At 48.2% G+C, this 16,171-nt stretch overlaps 1 protein-coding gene across 11 annotated transcripts in view; it reads right to left on the reverse strand.

Moving 5' to 3' along the window:
- Positions 1 to 16,171, reverse strand: part of NHSL2 (NHS like 2) — a 254,608-nt gene that overhangs the window by 4,050 nt on the left and 234,387 nt on the right. For 5 of the 11 annotated variants that reach the window (XM_077890219.1, XM_077890221.1, XM_077890222.1 and 2 more), the window contains 6 exons: positions 15,411 to 15,538; positions 14,908 to 15,103; positions 12,941 to 13,072; positions 9,427 to 11,754; positions 7,588 to 7,720; positions 1 to 6,800 (listed from right to left, as the gene is read on the reverse strand). The exon at positions 1 to 6,800 is cut by the window's left edge and continues 4,050 nt beyond it. In XM_077890219.1, coding sequence (XP_077746345.1) covers positions 6,476 to 6,800; positions 7,588 to 7,720; positions 9,427 to 11,754; positions 12,941 to 13,072; positions 14,908 to 15,103; positions 15,411 to 15,538 — 3,242 coding nt within the window. In that variant the 3' untranslated portion in view covers positions 1 to 6,475. The remainder of the gene's footprint in view (positions 6,801 to 7,587; positions 7,721 to 9,426; positions 11,755 to 12,940; positions 13,073 to 14,907; positions 15,104 to 15,410; positions 15,539 to 16,171) is intronic. The other 6 variants (XM_077890223.1, XM_077890224.1, XM_077890227.1 and 3 more) reach the window with 4 other exon arrangements.

A 16,171-nucleotide genomic window follows, 5' to 3' on the forward strand; every position in this document is an offset into this window, starting at 1 on the left:
GACGTTGCAACATAAGACATAAGACACTTCTCTACCAAAAAGTGGAATTTGATCCACAAGAATTCATTTTTCAAACACCTCTTAGGGAAAACATATACAAAGTAGGAACATCTACTGAATTTGGAGGGGAAACGAATGTTTCTAAATTGAAAATTGGATTTGTCTTCAGATTCAAGTAAAGAAATCTTGAACATTTTCCCTTCAAGCATTTATAATTAGTTCACTGAAATACCCAGGAAATTCATGTGTCATAAAAGTAGAAGTCAGCTGTGGGTCTTCTATAAATGCAGTGCTTTAAATGAAAACACACTGGCCCCAGAGGCAGGAAACCTGGGATTGAGGCCAGGCTCTGCTACTGTGTACATGACCTTGTGTAAGTTATTTGACCTTTCTGGGCCTCATGTGTAAAATGAGAGGTTGGTCCCTTTTGGTTCTAACATTCCATGACTACAGATAAATATAGAAATTAGAGAAATACAACCACCTAGAAATAAGAAATATTACCTAAAGTAACCTTTGGAGTCAGTAGAAAAGAGTAGCAATGAAATATAATAAGAATAAAATTTTAACCACTAGCCAGAGTAAATATATCTCATTTAAAAATTAATGAAAAGATTTGTCATTTACAGTTGATCAGGAGAGGTAAGAACATACATATTGATATTTCTTCACCATCATACATACGGAAGAGGAAATGAGTTTGGGGTGATTTATATAATGAGCACAATGCTGCGTCTGCATGCATAACATTTTATAAAATTGGACGTTAAAAAAAAAGCTGCACACCACATAAGGAATAAGTTCCTATAAAGCTTGGCATTAAGGAGAAGCTGAGAGGGGTTAACTGGTTGTTCCAATTCAGATTTTGTTGGTGCATTTGTTGATATCAAATTCCACTCTGTAGGCAAAATCTTAAAATCAGAGCCCTCGTAGAAAACAGCCACCATGGTGAAGATAGATATTTAAGGGTTGGCAATACCAAACAGACAGAACACTTCTTCCTTTTTCCTATTTGTAAATTAAAAAAAAAAATTAAACCCCGAACAGGCCAGATGTGCTGGCTAAGTCAAATAAAGGGTTTTGCAGGTTAAGCAAGTAGTTGATTCAATCTGATAATTTCTTAACACCAAACAAATGTATACCTGACCAGCACGACAATATACATCACTTGGCCAGACACTGATCACTCTAATGACAGCAGAAACAACAGGAAAGGTTGGAACCATTTGGACAGTCGTGACCATGATGATTCAGGGGCTTGAAGAAGTAACATCACTGAAGAAGAATACACACACACACACACACACACACACACACACACACATACATAATACAGAGCTGCTGCTGGTGGTTCTGAGATCACACTGTGAGAACCACTGGCCTCAATTTTCGGCTTACTTTGCCGAACAAACATATATACATATTTCACACAACCCTTTACTTATGCAAATTTATTTTTGCTACACTTATTATAAGCTCCTCAAATATTTGTCTTTAACCATTTACTACTGTATTCCTATATAAATCTGTTTCAGAATACTCTAAAACTTTATTTCATGTCATTGTTTAAATTGGAATTCTTATTTTTAAAAAAGATTTTATTTATTTATTCATGGGAGACACAGAGAGAGGCAGAGACATAGGAAGAGGGAGGAGAAGCAGGCTCCATGCAGAGACCCTGATGTGGGACTTGATTCCAGGATTCTGGGATTATGCCCTGAGCCAAAGGCAGATGCTCAACCGCTGAGCCACCCAGGCATCCCTAAATTAGAATTCTTGATGCTTTTTGACGAAGGCAGCTATTTGTACCTCTTTCCCACTCTCTTGTCCTTTTAAATCCCTAATATCTTAGTGACTTTTAGCTGAAACACAAGCAAAGGCTTTGGAGGGACTGGGTGCACTGGCAGAGATCTGGTCTCTCTCACACCAAGCTGAAGTGATAGCACAAAACATAAATAAGAGGAAGGGAAGCAGAGACTTGTGTTCAGTAAAGTTGTACCTCCAGAAAGTTTAATAATTATCACCAACACTGGGCAACCAACATCGATCAGACATTGATTGGACAATTTCACCTTTCACGAAGAGGATACATTCTAACTCTAACTCCTTGTGTTCTTTTGCTAACATGATTAGTATTCCATTTGTGTCAAAATGTTACTTTACAATAGGAATGATCTCAGCCTTCTCCGTGGCTCTCAGGAGCCATTGCTGAGAGTCTCTTGGTAGATGTGGTCCCTTGGTCCCCTGTCCAAGAGAACAGCACTGGGTATCAGGACTATGTAGCCAATCAGTGGCAATGTAATAAAATAATTCCAGGTTCTATATTTTGAAATTAGCTGACAGAGAATTTGGCTTTCCGTGGTGAAAGATACACTTTGGCAATGAATTGGTGCCTAAAATTCTACAAGTAGAACTTCAATTCCTTCGGCTTTAGGCTTTTCCCCTGTTATAATGCAAGCGACCCTCACAATGTCAAAGTAAAGGACTTCATCCCTTTCCTGAGAGCACATTTTTCTTATTGAGGAGAACAAAACTAGGAGGCACTCAGAAGAGTTGTGCTGGGAATCAAGGTCTGGGGCACATGGAGTAGAAAGAGGAGAAAGGGGATCTCAGTGGCAGGCCTCCAACTCATTCACAATTTTGGTGAAGGACTGACCCCCTGTCTGCATCCCTATTGAAATGGGTGCTAGCTTGCCACCCGGAGCAGGTTGCTTGGAAATTAACCATGTTTTCTGATAATTTTGAAGACCCTTTAATGTATAGGCATACAAAGGTTGATAGCAATGGAAGAAAATAGATGGTAATAAAACATTTGGAGCAACAGCAGATAGGGAGCCATCAGAGGAACCACACTTCTGCACAGGAAGAAGATGAACTTGTATTTGTAGAGTGCAGAGTTCAGGGCTGGGACAAGGGTAAGGCACCTGCTCAGCCCTGAGAGTGGGCACTTCATTCACCTCACTCTGGTCTTGGCCCTGGCAGATCAGATTAAAGTGAAAGCTTACTATTGTGTTATAGACTTGGTGAGGATGGAAGGCTGCACTGGTGAGGAACAGGGCCCTGGCCATGAAATCATCTTTTTAGGGATGAGTTTGTGAGCAAGAGGGCAGGTGCATGGACACATCTGCTCACACAGATTAGGTACAGCGGGATCACAATCTGATCTGTGTTGTCTAGAGAGTTGAAATGGATGTCCAGTGAAATGCTCACTGTAAGCCTTGCAGAATCTCCTCCATCTCTGCACGTTCCAGGTAATGCCTTTGGACCAACTGGTTGATTTGTGGTCACTAGGCTAACTTGAACTATTTAGCTGCCTGTGGTCCTGCCTCCTTAAAGGATAAGCTGTAGGCTAGGCATGCAGTTCATGGGGGTTGGGGCTGCGAGACAAGTTGGGGCCAGGTGGGAGGCCCAGGCGAGAGATGACGAAGGGGGAGGAGAAGAGGGACCAGCAAGACTTATTGTACCAAGAATGGCTTGCTCTCTACCCTCAACATCTGAACCACAAATAAGTAATGAACACCCACTTAGAGCAAAGCACTCTTAGCTACCCATTAACAATCCTGGGGATGACTCTCTCTACTTGTGACCAGAGTGAAAGTCAGTCTAGCAGAGCCACCTGCCACTATTGGTTGGAAAACAGAGCAAACAGAGCAAATAGAGGTATAGAAACAACTTGAATTGGAAGCTGACCTCCTAGGGCCAACTTCATTTCACTTGAGCCTTCTGGGCTTTCACCTTCAAAAACTATTATCATTATGATCTGTATAAGTAACAATGGCAGTTGGAGGTTCTGTGAAAGCCTGCCAAGAGGGGCTTTCAGCCTGTCTTCTCCAGTCTTAGCAGAGTAGGTGTAGAAGGCAGCAAACATTGTGCTATGTGCCTCGGTGGGAGAGAGATTTGGTGTTATGATACTCACGGGGGCAAGAGAAGTTTGGCGTTAAGAGCAGAAAAATGTTTGGTGTTATGGTCATCAAAGATGAGCAAATTTTACAGTTTGGTTGTTTTTTTGGGGGGAGGATTAGGTCCCCCACTTCAAAATTTTAAAGGAATATTTCTAGTCCTCAGAGTTATCTCTGCCCATACAATCATTGCCCCCAAATCCCCTTGTGCTAATAGAAACACCACTGGGCACTCAAGGGTCACAGTAATGCTGCAGAAGATGTTATAAAAATCCCAGGTAGACAGACTACTGTAGAGGAAAGCAAGACTCAAGGTAATGGAAAAATACAAAAGTGTCTGGGCATTCAGCTTGAAAATCTTTTGGAAAAACCACCAGAGACAGCAAGTTGGGGGGAGAGGTGAAACCCACTAGAAGTAGCAAACAAGAAGCTTCTAGAAAAAGCAGCAGAAGTAACACAATCTATACTTATGTGAGTTTCACATTTGGCTTCAGAGTTCAGCTGTTCAAAGTGGTTCCCAAGGAGAAGGCCCTGGCAGCCTTTCACTTTTGTTAGGCCAAAGCATGAACACACCCCTTTGTTTCCCTACAGGAGAAAATGTTTCTGTCTTTTGGAATTCTGAGTCTGAGGCAGACAAGTGTGGCATTCATATATAAATTCAGGCCAGGAACCAGTCTATTTTATCTCAGGCAAAACCTGTGAAATTCGATCAGGACCTTCAAACCGAGTAGTCTGAATGCTTTCGAAAGCAACTGGGTTCTCGCTGTTTATTATTTTAAGTGTCCTCTGCCAAATCAGGGGGAAGTGCTGATTGTGAAGAAGTTGGTGAGCCTGGCCTGTACTCAGAAGCCTAGAATTCAGAACCATACCAACCAAGGGCCTAGGCTTAAGGCTTCCAAGTGAGAGGCCCAAGTCTCCTCAGCTCTGGGCATGGTTTTTCAGCTGCTCTGTTAGAGTGTGGGCAGTGGAGCTAAAAGCTTGCTTCTCATTGGTGAGCAATGAGACCTATCAAAATCAAGATTTACTTGTCTCCGGGGCAGTTTCTGCATCCTCCAGGAGGTCGGCCAATGAATGGGGGGGGGGGGGCGGGGAGTGGTAGTGAAGGAAGAAGGGGTCCAGCAAGCAGGCTACAATTTCATTGGATTTTTCTTTTCCCTTCTTGGGAAGGTGGACAATTAACCTTCCATTACTGGTCAGCCAGTTTTTGTTCAATGCATTGTCTGTTTTCTTCCTTCAGCCTCCCAGAAACCAGACATATGAAAATCAAACAAATCACTGCTTTTGCTCTGCCTATAAAGTTGAACTGACAAGCATAGTTAGTGCCTATAAGCTTGCGTGTGTTGGGGGGTGGGGGAGAAGGGGTCACAAGGATTGTTCTGGGGCTCTGTCAGTATCCTGTTTTTACCAGCCTCTACACTAACCCCCTCCAGCACAGTTAATTGAATGTTAGTTACACAGTGGAGCCTAAATGGCCAAAAAAAAAAAAAAAAAAATAGCCCTTTTTTTCTCTGTGTGTTATGGACCATAGCTACTGGCAAGGCTGCCTTTTAGGTTTTGGATAGATCCCTTTTAGTCCATACATTCCTGGTTTTGGAACAGAGTAAGACTTCCTTTAAACAAAACAAAAGCAACCACAACCCACAACCTAAATCGAATGGAGGTGGACCAGTTACACTTACTTTCTCTCCTCCTTGAGACTTTGATGCTGCTGCTCCTTCAGCTAATTACTTCCTGTAATGAAGGTTATATGCAAATGAAAGGAGAGTTCTTAGAGTGCAGCATGAGCTGGGCATCATCCTAACGTTGTTGACAGACACTTGAAGGATCTCAAGGCGCATGCGCGTGTCGTTGGCTACCTCTGAGCGAACGCATGGCGGCCTCGTTTGTTGGCTGAACTTGGTTAATCCAAAGCAACCCAGTCCTGACTAGCTAAAGGGTTTTTTTGGGGGGTCGGATCTACATGTTTATTGAAACTCATTACCCTAATCACTGTGTAGACAATCAAACTGGAAAAGGCCTGAATTTCGAGACAGAGTTACATTCATATTTTGCACGACAAAAGCCAGCCAATCAAGCCCATGCTGCAATAAGTGTACACCCGCAAACCTCTTGGGGTGGGGAGCGGAGGAGAGCTAAACTGTGGTCGAAGAGACCTCAGAGTCTTTCTGCTTCCCCGCAAGGCCTTGCCAAGGAAAGTGAATGATCAGCTGCCGGTTGTGGCAGCTCCAGCCCTCTCTCGTGAGACTCCTCCTCGGTGACAGGAGTCAGGGCCTGAGCGGCCCATTCAGTGAGTGAAAAGATGGTGCCTGCTAATCTCTCCTCAGGGCACACCACACTTGGGGGTTGGGAGAAAGGAGCAAATTGGTAGTCAGATTGAAAGGATGAAAGTGTAAAATGTCTGCAGATGATTCAAGGGCCTCTAGATGCATTGGCCTCTCTTTTGCTGTCCAGAGGGTGCATTAATGGAAAAGACGCATAGGCTCTTTTGTGATTTTCATAGTTCCTTTCGAAAACCCTCTCTTCTCCTTTGTCTAACTCAAGTCCAGTCACTCAACCCTGTGCGCTGAACCCAGGACTTAGGTACCAGGGTTGTTGGTGGTCTCATACTCTTTGGAAAATTGTGCAATAATTCTCCGAGCCAGCGGATTAGTGGTCTTGAGCAGTTCAGCAGCTGAGGGGCGGGACTTGGGGGTTGCCTTGCTTCCCTTCTTTTGCAGCAAGGCCTTGAAATCATTGTTTCTGCCAGCATCCAGGTTGGCGCTGCCACTCGACCCCGCAGAGACAGCTGACTCACTGATGGAAAAATCAGCTGTGTTCTTTATTGGTGAATGGGAGCTTGATCTGCTGCCACCAGCAAAGGCCTCCCCAGGCTCTTTCCAGCCAAGCAGCTTTCTTTTGGACCTTTAAATAAAGAGACAGTTGGCTTTGAGTGAATTTACACGGCAGACATTTCTTAATGCTTCATATAATTTCACAAAGGTCAGTGACATGATCTGGGAGCGTCTGCACAGCAGCCTTGCTAGCACTTGTACTTCCTAGTTTTCTCTGTCACTGCTAAGGCCTCAGGGACCCCTGTCTAGCTCCCTGCCTCAATGCTCCTTCCAGTGCCCTCAGCTGGGGTGCCTGTGGGCTTGGCCCTGCCCAGGTTCTGGGACCAGGGAAAAATTGAAGGAGTCGAGACCAGTAGCTCAGTGACGGGGACTCAAGACAGCCCGAGAGCTAATCCGGTCCTCAACTGGTGCTCCCGCTTCAATAACTGAACTCTTTCCAGTTTTTTTCACCACCAAGCCCCTGCGTTGTGCCCCTACCCAGTGACTGGGTTCCGGTCTGGTCCCCCTCTGCCTGAGTGCCCGCTTTGGTATCAGGCTTGGCGCTCCACCGCACTTCTCACTAAGATTTTTTTGATACAAGGAAAACTGTGAAGGGTTAAATGTCTCTGTCTCTAGACAGCTACTGAGGGAGCAGATGGAGCCACAATAGGTTGCTAGGAGACAAGGGGCCTCCACTCGGCACCTGGTCCTTCCTTCCCCGCCCCTCCTCCACTTCACCCAAAGATGGCAGTAAATTGCATATGGGAGGCCCTGTGGCCTGCCAGTCGCCCTTAGTTTCCAGTTTCAATTCTCACGGCTGCTTAGAGGTATAAAAAGGGAAGGCAATCACAATAGGAATTAAGAAAATGGGTCTCGACCTGTGTATCACAGTAAATAAATCTTCGGTTGTGCGTGAAGCCACAAACACGTCATCATCATCTTCGGCGATCCATTCAGCTGTTTTGTCACTGATTATGCTTTTTTCTGCAGTGCTCGGTTCCACAGAACTCCCTAGGCATAAGAATTCAGAAGGAATTAAATACTCTGACCACAATAGTTAGGACCAAGCACATTCTCATATGAATTTCATTTGATGTTCAAAAGCAACTCTGGAAGGGCTGCTGGGCAGACTTTTAATGTCTCCATTTTGCAGAGGAACACAATGTTCAGAAGGTTAGTGTTTTGGCCAAGGTGGAGTGAGTGGTGAAGTTCAGCATGGGTCCCTGTTTTCTCATGCTTTTTACATTACAACAGGTTGCCTGAGCATTCTCTTGCTTTGAATGCATCATTTTTAAAACTCAAGAAGCTGAGAGTAATCTAAAGCAATGACTCAACCAGTAGGTGGGAGCAAGACTTACCTGAATCTCAGAGGGAGCCTGTGGAGTTTGACCAAGCTTATTCCAAAATTACCTGTGGCTTTGATTTGTTTGCCTGTTTCATTCTCTAGGATTTAACTTATGTTGGAAATGCAAATCAGCTTAAGGAAGGTCATAAGATTTTTAAAAAAGATTTTATTTATTATCTGAGAAAGAGAGAGAGAGAGCACGAGGTGAGGGGAGGAGCAGAGGGGGAGCAAGAGGGACAAGAGGACTCACAAACTGCACTGAGCAAGGAGCCCTATGTGGGACTCGATCCCAGGACCCCAAGATCCCAAGATCATGACCTAAGCCGAAACCAAGAGTCGGACGCCTAATAGAGCCACCCAGGTGCCCCTGGAAGGTGATCTTTTGTGTTAAGGGTTCAAAAAAGGATGAGAACCATGGATGGATCTGGAGGACAATATATTAAATGAAAGAGGAGGTCAAAAAAAGACCAGTGCAGTAGGATTCCACTTACATGGGGTCCCTAGAGAGAGTCAAAATGATAGACAGAAAGTAGGAGAGTGGTTGCCAGGGGCTGGGGCTGGTGAGTTATTGTTTAATGGATAGAGACCTCAGTTCTGCAAGATGAAGAGAACTCTAGAGAGGGAGGGCAGTCACAGCTGTACGACATCGAGCATGTACCAAACAGCACTGAGCTGTACACTTAAAAATGGTTACGATGGTAAATTTATGTTATGTGTATTTGACCACAATTACATTGGAAAAGAGATGTGGGAAAAAAGACCCCCAAAAGGATGGGACCCCAAAAAGACCCCATCATCTAGCTCAGACTTCTTGTCCTGAGAAGAACTAGCCTTCAAAGAATCCAAGCAAGCAAGCTCCCTTTCCTCTAGAAAGCACTAAGAAAGGGTGCTGCTGGAAACCATGCCATGGTTTCCCAGGCTTGCAAGCCTGCTGTGGCACTGAACTCAGTCTGGGAGGCTACTTAATCCCATACATGAAGCAAAAATCAGTGTGGTCAGAAAACAGTGCTGTCCAATGGGGTGGAGAAAGTGTTCCTCGGCCAGGGGATGTATACTTGCCAAGGTAGATGGGCTCCTCCTAAGGCCCTAGGGTGCTAAGACCTAATTTGATTTTATTCTCTTAGCACCGGGGGCTCTGGGGTAGACTGGCCCAAACTGGGCCCTGGAGAGCCACCCCTGGGTCATTCCTAATCTGAAGGGCAGCGAGGCCTATTTGGAATAACCCAAACCCTCCAGAGATGTCTCCTAATGCCCTGGTTATCCTGGACTCAGAATCACTATTTGGGGGGCATTTGCTTCTGTCGCTGGCACTCTGCCCTCACCTCATCTTTCCTGGGATTGAAAGGAAAAGCCGGCAGACAGTTTTACTAACCTAGAGGACTTGCCTCCCTTTCACCTTCAGCCTGCAGCGGTGAAGTTGGCCTCACACCAGGTGCCTTCAGGGGGTCACTGGTGGGCGGACACTTGGTGTCTTCCTGCAGGGTGATGATGGGGCTGTGGGGCAGCCTCAGTTCGGCCCTGAACACCTCCATGTGTGCTGTGGGTGATGTGAGAGGCAGGTACAGCACGCTGGGTTTTTTGGGGACAGGAGGTGGAATCTTGCCTTTCTTTTTCTCTGCTTCTTCCTGGCTCTGGAGGCTGATTCTTTCAGGCAGGGCTCTCACCTTGGGGCCCCCATCCTCCAGTGTGCCCTGGGGAGGTTGCTGTGTTCCTGAGAAGAAAGCACCAGAGGAACTGGCAAAAGGTGTGAAAGCAAGAGAAGAGGGCGCTGGTGGCTCCCTGGAGCCTCTGCCCTCGGGGAAGCCGGGGGACTTTGGTTTCCGCATCACCGTGTAGATGTCTTTGGGGAGTGGCCGCATGTGTTGAACAGAGATCTTGGGGGTCACAGCCAAGGTCGGTGAAGTGAGTGGGTACTCCTCAGGGGCAGATGGTGGCTTGTGGACCAAGCTGGGAGGACTTCGGGCCACAAGGGGCTTCTCGGCTATGGGAGGTTTCATCTTTCTCTCCAGCAATACGAAGACCTCTGCTCCTGCGTCCTCAGCATAGTCAGGGCTCTCGATGTCATCTTCCGGCTCAGACTTGCTGACAGACCTCAGGTGAATGGAACGTAGGTCAGACTGAGTGACCATGGGCATAAATGGCTGGTTGGGGCTCTTTTTCAGGGCCAGCTTAGCCCCAAAATTTGTATCTGAATGATGCCGGCTCACCTTGGTTTTGCTTCGGATGGAGATGCTCATCCCAGACAGATCCAGGTTGGTTGAGGAGGTCAGTGGCAGGTCAAAGGACAACCGGGACTTGGAGATTTTCTCCATAGGCGATGTCGGGGGGAGTGATGACTTCCTCTCGGGTACCACTGGCCGCACCCGGACACTGCCACTTGGAGGGGGCAGGTGGCCCAGGGTCAAGGACATGGAGACAGTGGGTGTTGGTGTCTCTGATTGGCTGGAGTAGCCACTGGAAGGTGACATCAGCCCAGTGGGCCTTCCTGGGGAGGACACTTCCCTGGCCTCCACCTCGATAGAGAGTTGGGAAGGTGTCGTGGCTCTGGATGTGGAAGGGGAGGCAAGAGACTCTGAGCTTCCCTGAACTTGAGTGCACTCGATGACTGTTGTGCCAGTGGCCGTGCTGGAACTGGACAAGGATTGGTAGGTGTCGCCAGACTTCCAGTTAGTAGGATACCAGTGGTGGGAGAATTGTGCACCTTCTGGATCTTTGACGGTTGGCACAGCTGGGTGACCCTGAGCATCTGGGTGGGATGACTGACGCCCTTGGTGTTCCAAGGAGAGGCAGAGACTCCTGGGCCTCTGGTCCTTGGGCAGCGCTGACCCATGTTCTGGCAAGAGGACTGGCCCATCTTTGAGCAGTGAGACACTGCGCATCGGTGGGGAAGGCTTCTTCTTGGCCTTCCGGAGTGAGATACTCTTGGATCTCTGCCTTCTGGGCTGGGCCTCTTGTTGGGTGCTAAGGGAGGCAATGTTGTCAGTACTGTTACTGCCCTCAGAGCTTGTACTGGCATAAGGCAGGGCACAGGCTTCACTGGCCTTCTGTTCCTCATCATAGTCCACATCCGTGGTGCCAGAGTCCATGGGCACAGACAGTGACCGCTCCCGGAACCTGCTGGCACCCCCCCGGCCTGTCTCCAGCCTTGAGGTACCACTGGTGAGAAGGCCCATCTTGGAGGGTCGCTCTGATACTTGCCTTCGTTGAGTAGGATGCTCAGAGTTGCCAGTTGCCCCACTGCATCCTGTTGGGTTCTCTCGGGTAACAAAGAAGGTAGTGGCCTCCTTGGGGACTAGAGGTGGCAGTGTGTGCAGAGAGACCCAAGCATTCCCAGAGGAAGGATTTCTTCCATTTTGACTGATTTGATTGTTCTGACTGGTGACACTTGGAGTCATGTAGGTAAAAGTATCTCCCTTCCAGGAAGCAGAGAACGTTGATTCCGTTGGTCCATTGCAAGAACTGGGGATGCTATACACCATTCCTATGCTCTCCATACCAGGAGGGTTTGTGCCACCACATGCCTGGAGAGGTTCTTCTGAATCACTAGAAGGACTCCTCAGTACTGGTGAGGTGAGATTTGGGAACTGAGCTTCCTGACCAATGGCAATTCTTCCATGAACCCCTTCTGGGATGGAATGACTGGACTTGATGTCTGAGGTGGCAGAGTGGGCCACACTGCCTGCAGGCCTGTTGCTATGACCTGGAGGAGGTAAACACAGAGAGTTAGTGCTGAAGCCAGGGATCCCCCAGCAGCTGTCTCGAGACAGGAGCACCAAATTTTTGCCAAGAAGCAATTGTCAACAACTCGGTTGGGATTCCTTGGTTCTTCCTTTCCATAGATGAGGATGCTGGGGAAGTTCTGCCCCTGCCCATCACCACACGGTGAGTCACAGGGTTCCTGCCCTTGAATTGTCCAGGAGGCTGTCAAAGACTTTCCAGCTTTAATCATTCCTTTTAGAGCTCAAGTGGCATGTGAGACTACCTCGTTTTTCCCGAGCTTTCACTCCAGCCTCGTGAACCATCTCAGACCTCAGTGTTCCCCTCTCCTGAGATGAGATCAGATGCTTTTGCACTGATAAAGGACAGCGCTGTGTGACTTTCAGCCCTAGCAGTGAATCTGGAACATGCCACAGCTGGAAAGCTCAGAGTCTGGTTGCATGTTTGGTACCTGTCACTTTTTAGCTTTGCAACACACAAGAGACTTAGGACAACCCACAGATGTGAGGAAACCATTCAGATGTTCAAAATCCCTGAAGATTTTCCTACATACAGTTATTACTGTCATGTCACTGCTGCTACTACTATAATACTTTATAAGAGCAGCCACTATGTGTCGAACACCCACTATGTACCAGGCACATGGTAGGAAAATTATATGTAATAATTCTAATCTGCACAACTCCACCAGGTTGGAGTATGATCCCCAATTTAAAGATGAGGTGCTGAGGCTCAGGGAGGTTTATGTAAATTGGCCAAGGCCTCACGGTTTTAGTAAAGTGGAGAGGCTGGGACTTGCATCCATATTTCACAGCCCTTTGGCTGGCTTCCATTTAGTGGCAGTAATGGCTCTGTTAGGAAGGCACTTTTTGCAATGATTTCTGCCTTTATCTATTTGCCTAAATCTGACATATATGGCTATATTCCATGTAGAATGGGAAAAAATAACATAACGGACTTATTAGCCTGGGAGATCTGCTTTCTGTATTCAGTTGATGTCCTTGACAAAAGGCCCTTGGTTATCCTTAATTAACACATCGGCTTTTTTTGGGGGGGACATTCAAAGCCCCCCCCCACACACACACTGAATTATTCCTGGGTGGCAGGACTGGTGGAAGTGAACAAGGGATAAGGGGAAGGGTCTGGGGCATCAGCTGTGGTGGGGTCACCTTGGTCTCGCTGGGAAAAGTTAGAGAATCCAATAATGGTCCGCCTCCGCCTCAGGGTGGATTTGGGGTTCACAGCTGTCTCTGTGTTAAACAACGAGTGTCGCAAACTTGCATGTTTATCAAACTGCTGCCCTGTAGCCAAAATAAAGACACTTGGGTGCATCCTGGTTTCTGTTTACAGTACAGTGGAAATTGGTCTGAGGTAAACAGAAGGGATGATGGCAGTAGCAATGAGCATGAACAGAGTCCAGGCAAGTGGCCTTTCTTCCTCACCCCTCCCAATTCAGCCCTGGGCACCCACAGCCCCAAGGCATACATGTTGTCTTTCCCAGGTCGCAGTCTGGGTCATGGATGTGACCTCACCTAGTGAGGTCTAGGTGGCTGAGAGCCAGAGTTTTCAACCCTGATTTTTCAAAATCAATTGAGTAGCTCGTGAAACTCTAGTACCTGAACCCCACCAAGAACACTTAAATCTCTGGCTGTAGGGCCCAGGGAGAAGCATTTTTTTCAGCTCCACAGGTGATGGATTATTCAGGTGTACAGCCTGGGGTGAGGACCACTGGTGTAGAAAGACAGGTTGAGACCAGATGTTGCTTGATTGTAATTGTTTCTCAAAGAAAGCCTTTGTATGGGCCAGGAGGGACAGTGCCTCCAAGAAGCTGCTCCCACTGCTCCCCACCATCCAGGAAGCAGCCCGATAGTCTGTCTTCCAGTCACCTGGTCACATTTTATCAACATTTATCCCAGTGTAGTGATTGAGATCTATTTCTCTTAAAATACTGGGCCAGTCTTGGATCCAGGGGAATTGCTGGGGCCGGGGTGGGGTAAGGTACACTGCTCCCCCCACTGTCTCTCACTGGGCAGCCAGTGGGCTAACCAGACCCCTCCACTCTCAGCCCCACGGCTGCATGTGTACCCACTCCCCATTCATCCCCCAGCAAGTGGCTCTGTGGGCAAAGCTCTGGGCCAGCCTCATTGAGAGTAAGGTGGAAGTTTAAAAACAAAGCTCCTGCTTTCACTTTGTGAGTCTCTCTTCTTGGCACTGGCTCCTCCTGGTACATGTCTCTAGGCTCTGAGCTCTGCCTCTGATTTCCTGAGAGGAAGCCAGTGGCACTGAATGACCCCATATCCAGGGAGCACTACTACATGTGGCCAGACCTGTCCTCATCACCTTTATCGCTTTTTCCATCAGCATACGACTAGCCACTCCTGGCTCACAAGATGCCTCCAGTCCCTTTAAGTTATGAGGTCTTCACGGCATCAGGTGGTCAGCCCTAGTCCCTTCTGCAAGGACTCACCTCCTCCTCCTCCTCTTCCATTTACTGCTGGGAGAGTGTGGAGCATGAATTAATAATGGGCGTGGTCTAGGGGGCCACATGCCCCTGAAGTCAGAGCCAGCCCAGCTGGTTTGCCGTGGCCTCTTTCTATGACTTTTCTCATAGCACGAGGTGAAGACACCCACCTCACTAGAAGGCCCAATGTCCCCTTAAAGTGCCACGAGGCCCCTGCTCCGTGTCCTGGGGTGTGAGCCTCCCTTTCACCATCAGCACTACAAACCTCATACTTCTACTCTGCCTCCTACCCGTGTGCTACAGATCTGGCTTCTGGCACAAGAAGTTTCCCTTCCCCATACCAAACCTAACTCACAAACTTTAAGTTTCCCCTGATGATCCAAAGAGCACACACATTCATAAAGTTTTAGAGTTTTCTGTTAAGAGAAATTTGTTTGCTATCAAATGGGCTCAGTTAGTGTGCTAGTGCCAGTAGAGAGGGAAGAAAGAGCAGCCAGAACCCCCTCTTGTGCATGCCCCTGTTCCCTGGCAAGAGTCATGACCTTGACCGTGCAGGGTGAGCCAGCAGCAGTCTCGCTCCCCCCACCCCCACCCTTGGCACCCAGTGCATTTGGAGAGGATGGTCTGTGGCTGGCATGGAGGGAAGCAAACAGAGGTGGTGCTAAGCAACTCTACCAGAGATGTTGATGGGCACAATGTCAGATTGCGTGGAGCAAGGCTGAAGCCACCGCTTCTCCTCTAGGATGGGCAGAGGGAAGGGGCTATTCCAGGCAGCTTGCTTGTCGGCTGTGGTAGACAGGCTCGAGGAGGCCTCAGGGGCCCTCACACCCTGGGTGGTAGTCTCATCCTCGCTCAGCTGCCGTTTTGTAGGCTGTTGGGAAAGAAGGTGATGGGAAGGGGTGTGCTCCCGACGAGATGAGCTGTGCCCATGGGATGGCTGTCTAGACAGAGTGGCCAGAGTCTTTGTCTGGGAGGCAGGAAAGTGTGGATGGGCTGCCAGGCTAGACACCTGCTGTGGAAGGCCCATGTTGGCTGGGCCTCGGGATAAGCTCTGCTGGAGAGCAGAGGTGAACAGCAGCGTCTGGTGGGTAATGTACACAGCTCAAGATCCCCTGTCAATGAGTGCAGAGAGAGCTCTGCCATGCTGGCCCTCACAGGTTGGGGAAGAGGCAACTCACCATCAATACAAGCTCCAGACGCCTGCCAGCCTGGGGCCTTGGGCTAGGAGTGGCCTCGGGGGCCTCATCAGCAGAGCGGAAGGTCTGCCCCAGAAGTCTGGCCTCTGAGTACTGTTCCTCATATTCTTCTGAAAAATAGCACAGTAGATACACACTCTAGGGGGCCACGGCCAGGCATCAGGCCGGGAGAGGACCGCAAGTGGGGGCTCCTGCCCTAGCTGCCAGGCCTGACTTGCCTTGTTTCCTTCCGGTTTTTCCCTCAGCATCTGAACCTCTGGATTCAGAAGCTGAAAAATGCCCAATTCCTAGGGCTACTAAGGCCGAGGAGAAAAGAGAGTCAATAAAATCAAGTCATGCTGGTTCTGAGACCAAGCCTATGTCTCGATGGCCTCCACCTTAGGCGCTCAGCTTAGAGCAGAGACTCAGGGTGCAGATACCTTTGCTACCTTATGTTGCAGGGTCCTCACTCTGAAGCCCCGCAGCTCTTTAGGTGTTCTGCAAGCCTGGCAGGGAAAGGACCTGTGTGAAGCCTGAAGAAATCTGCACTGGGAAGCCCAATGCGGATTGCTCCCCTGAATCTCAAGAACTCTCATCTGGGCCTCCGAGGGCCTGGTTCCCTGCACCTCAGTCTCACTGTGGGTGGTGTTGGGTCCAGGGGTGCTAAGGTGAAGTAGAGGGAAGGCAGAGGTAGTGGCAGAGAAGGAAGGAGAAGTAGAGGGGTATTGTCAGTGAGTATGAAGGATGCACGAGATCTGAATGGG

Source organism: Canis aureus, chromosome X (assembly GCF_053574225.1).
Source record: "Canis aureus isolate CA01 chromosome X, VMU_Caureus_v.1.0, whole genome shotgun sequence".
Taxonomy (NCBI): Eukaryota; Metazoa; Chordata; class Mammalia; order Carnivora; family Canidae; genus Canis; species Canis aureus.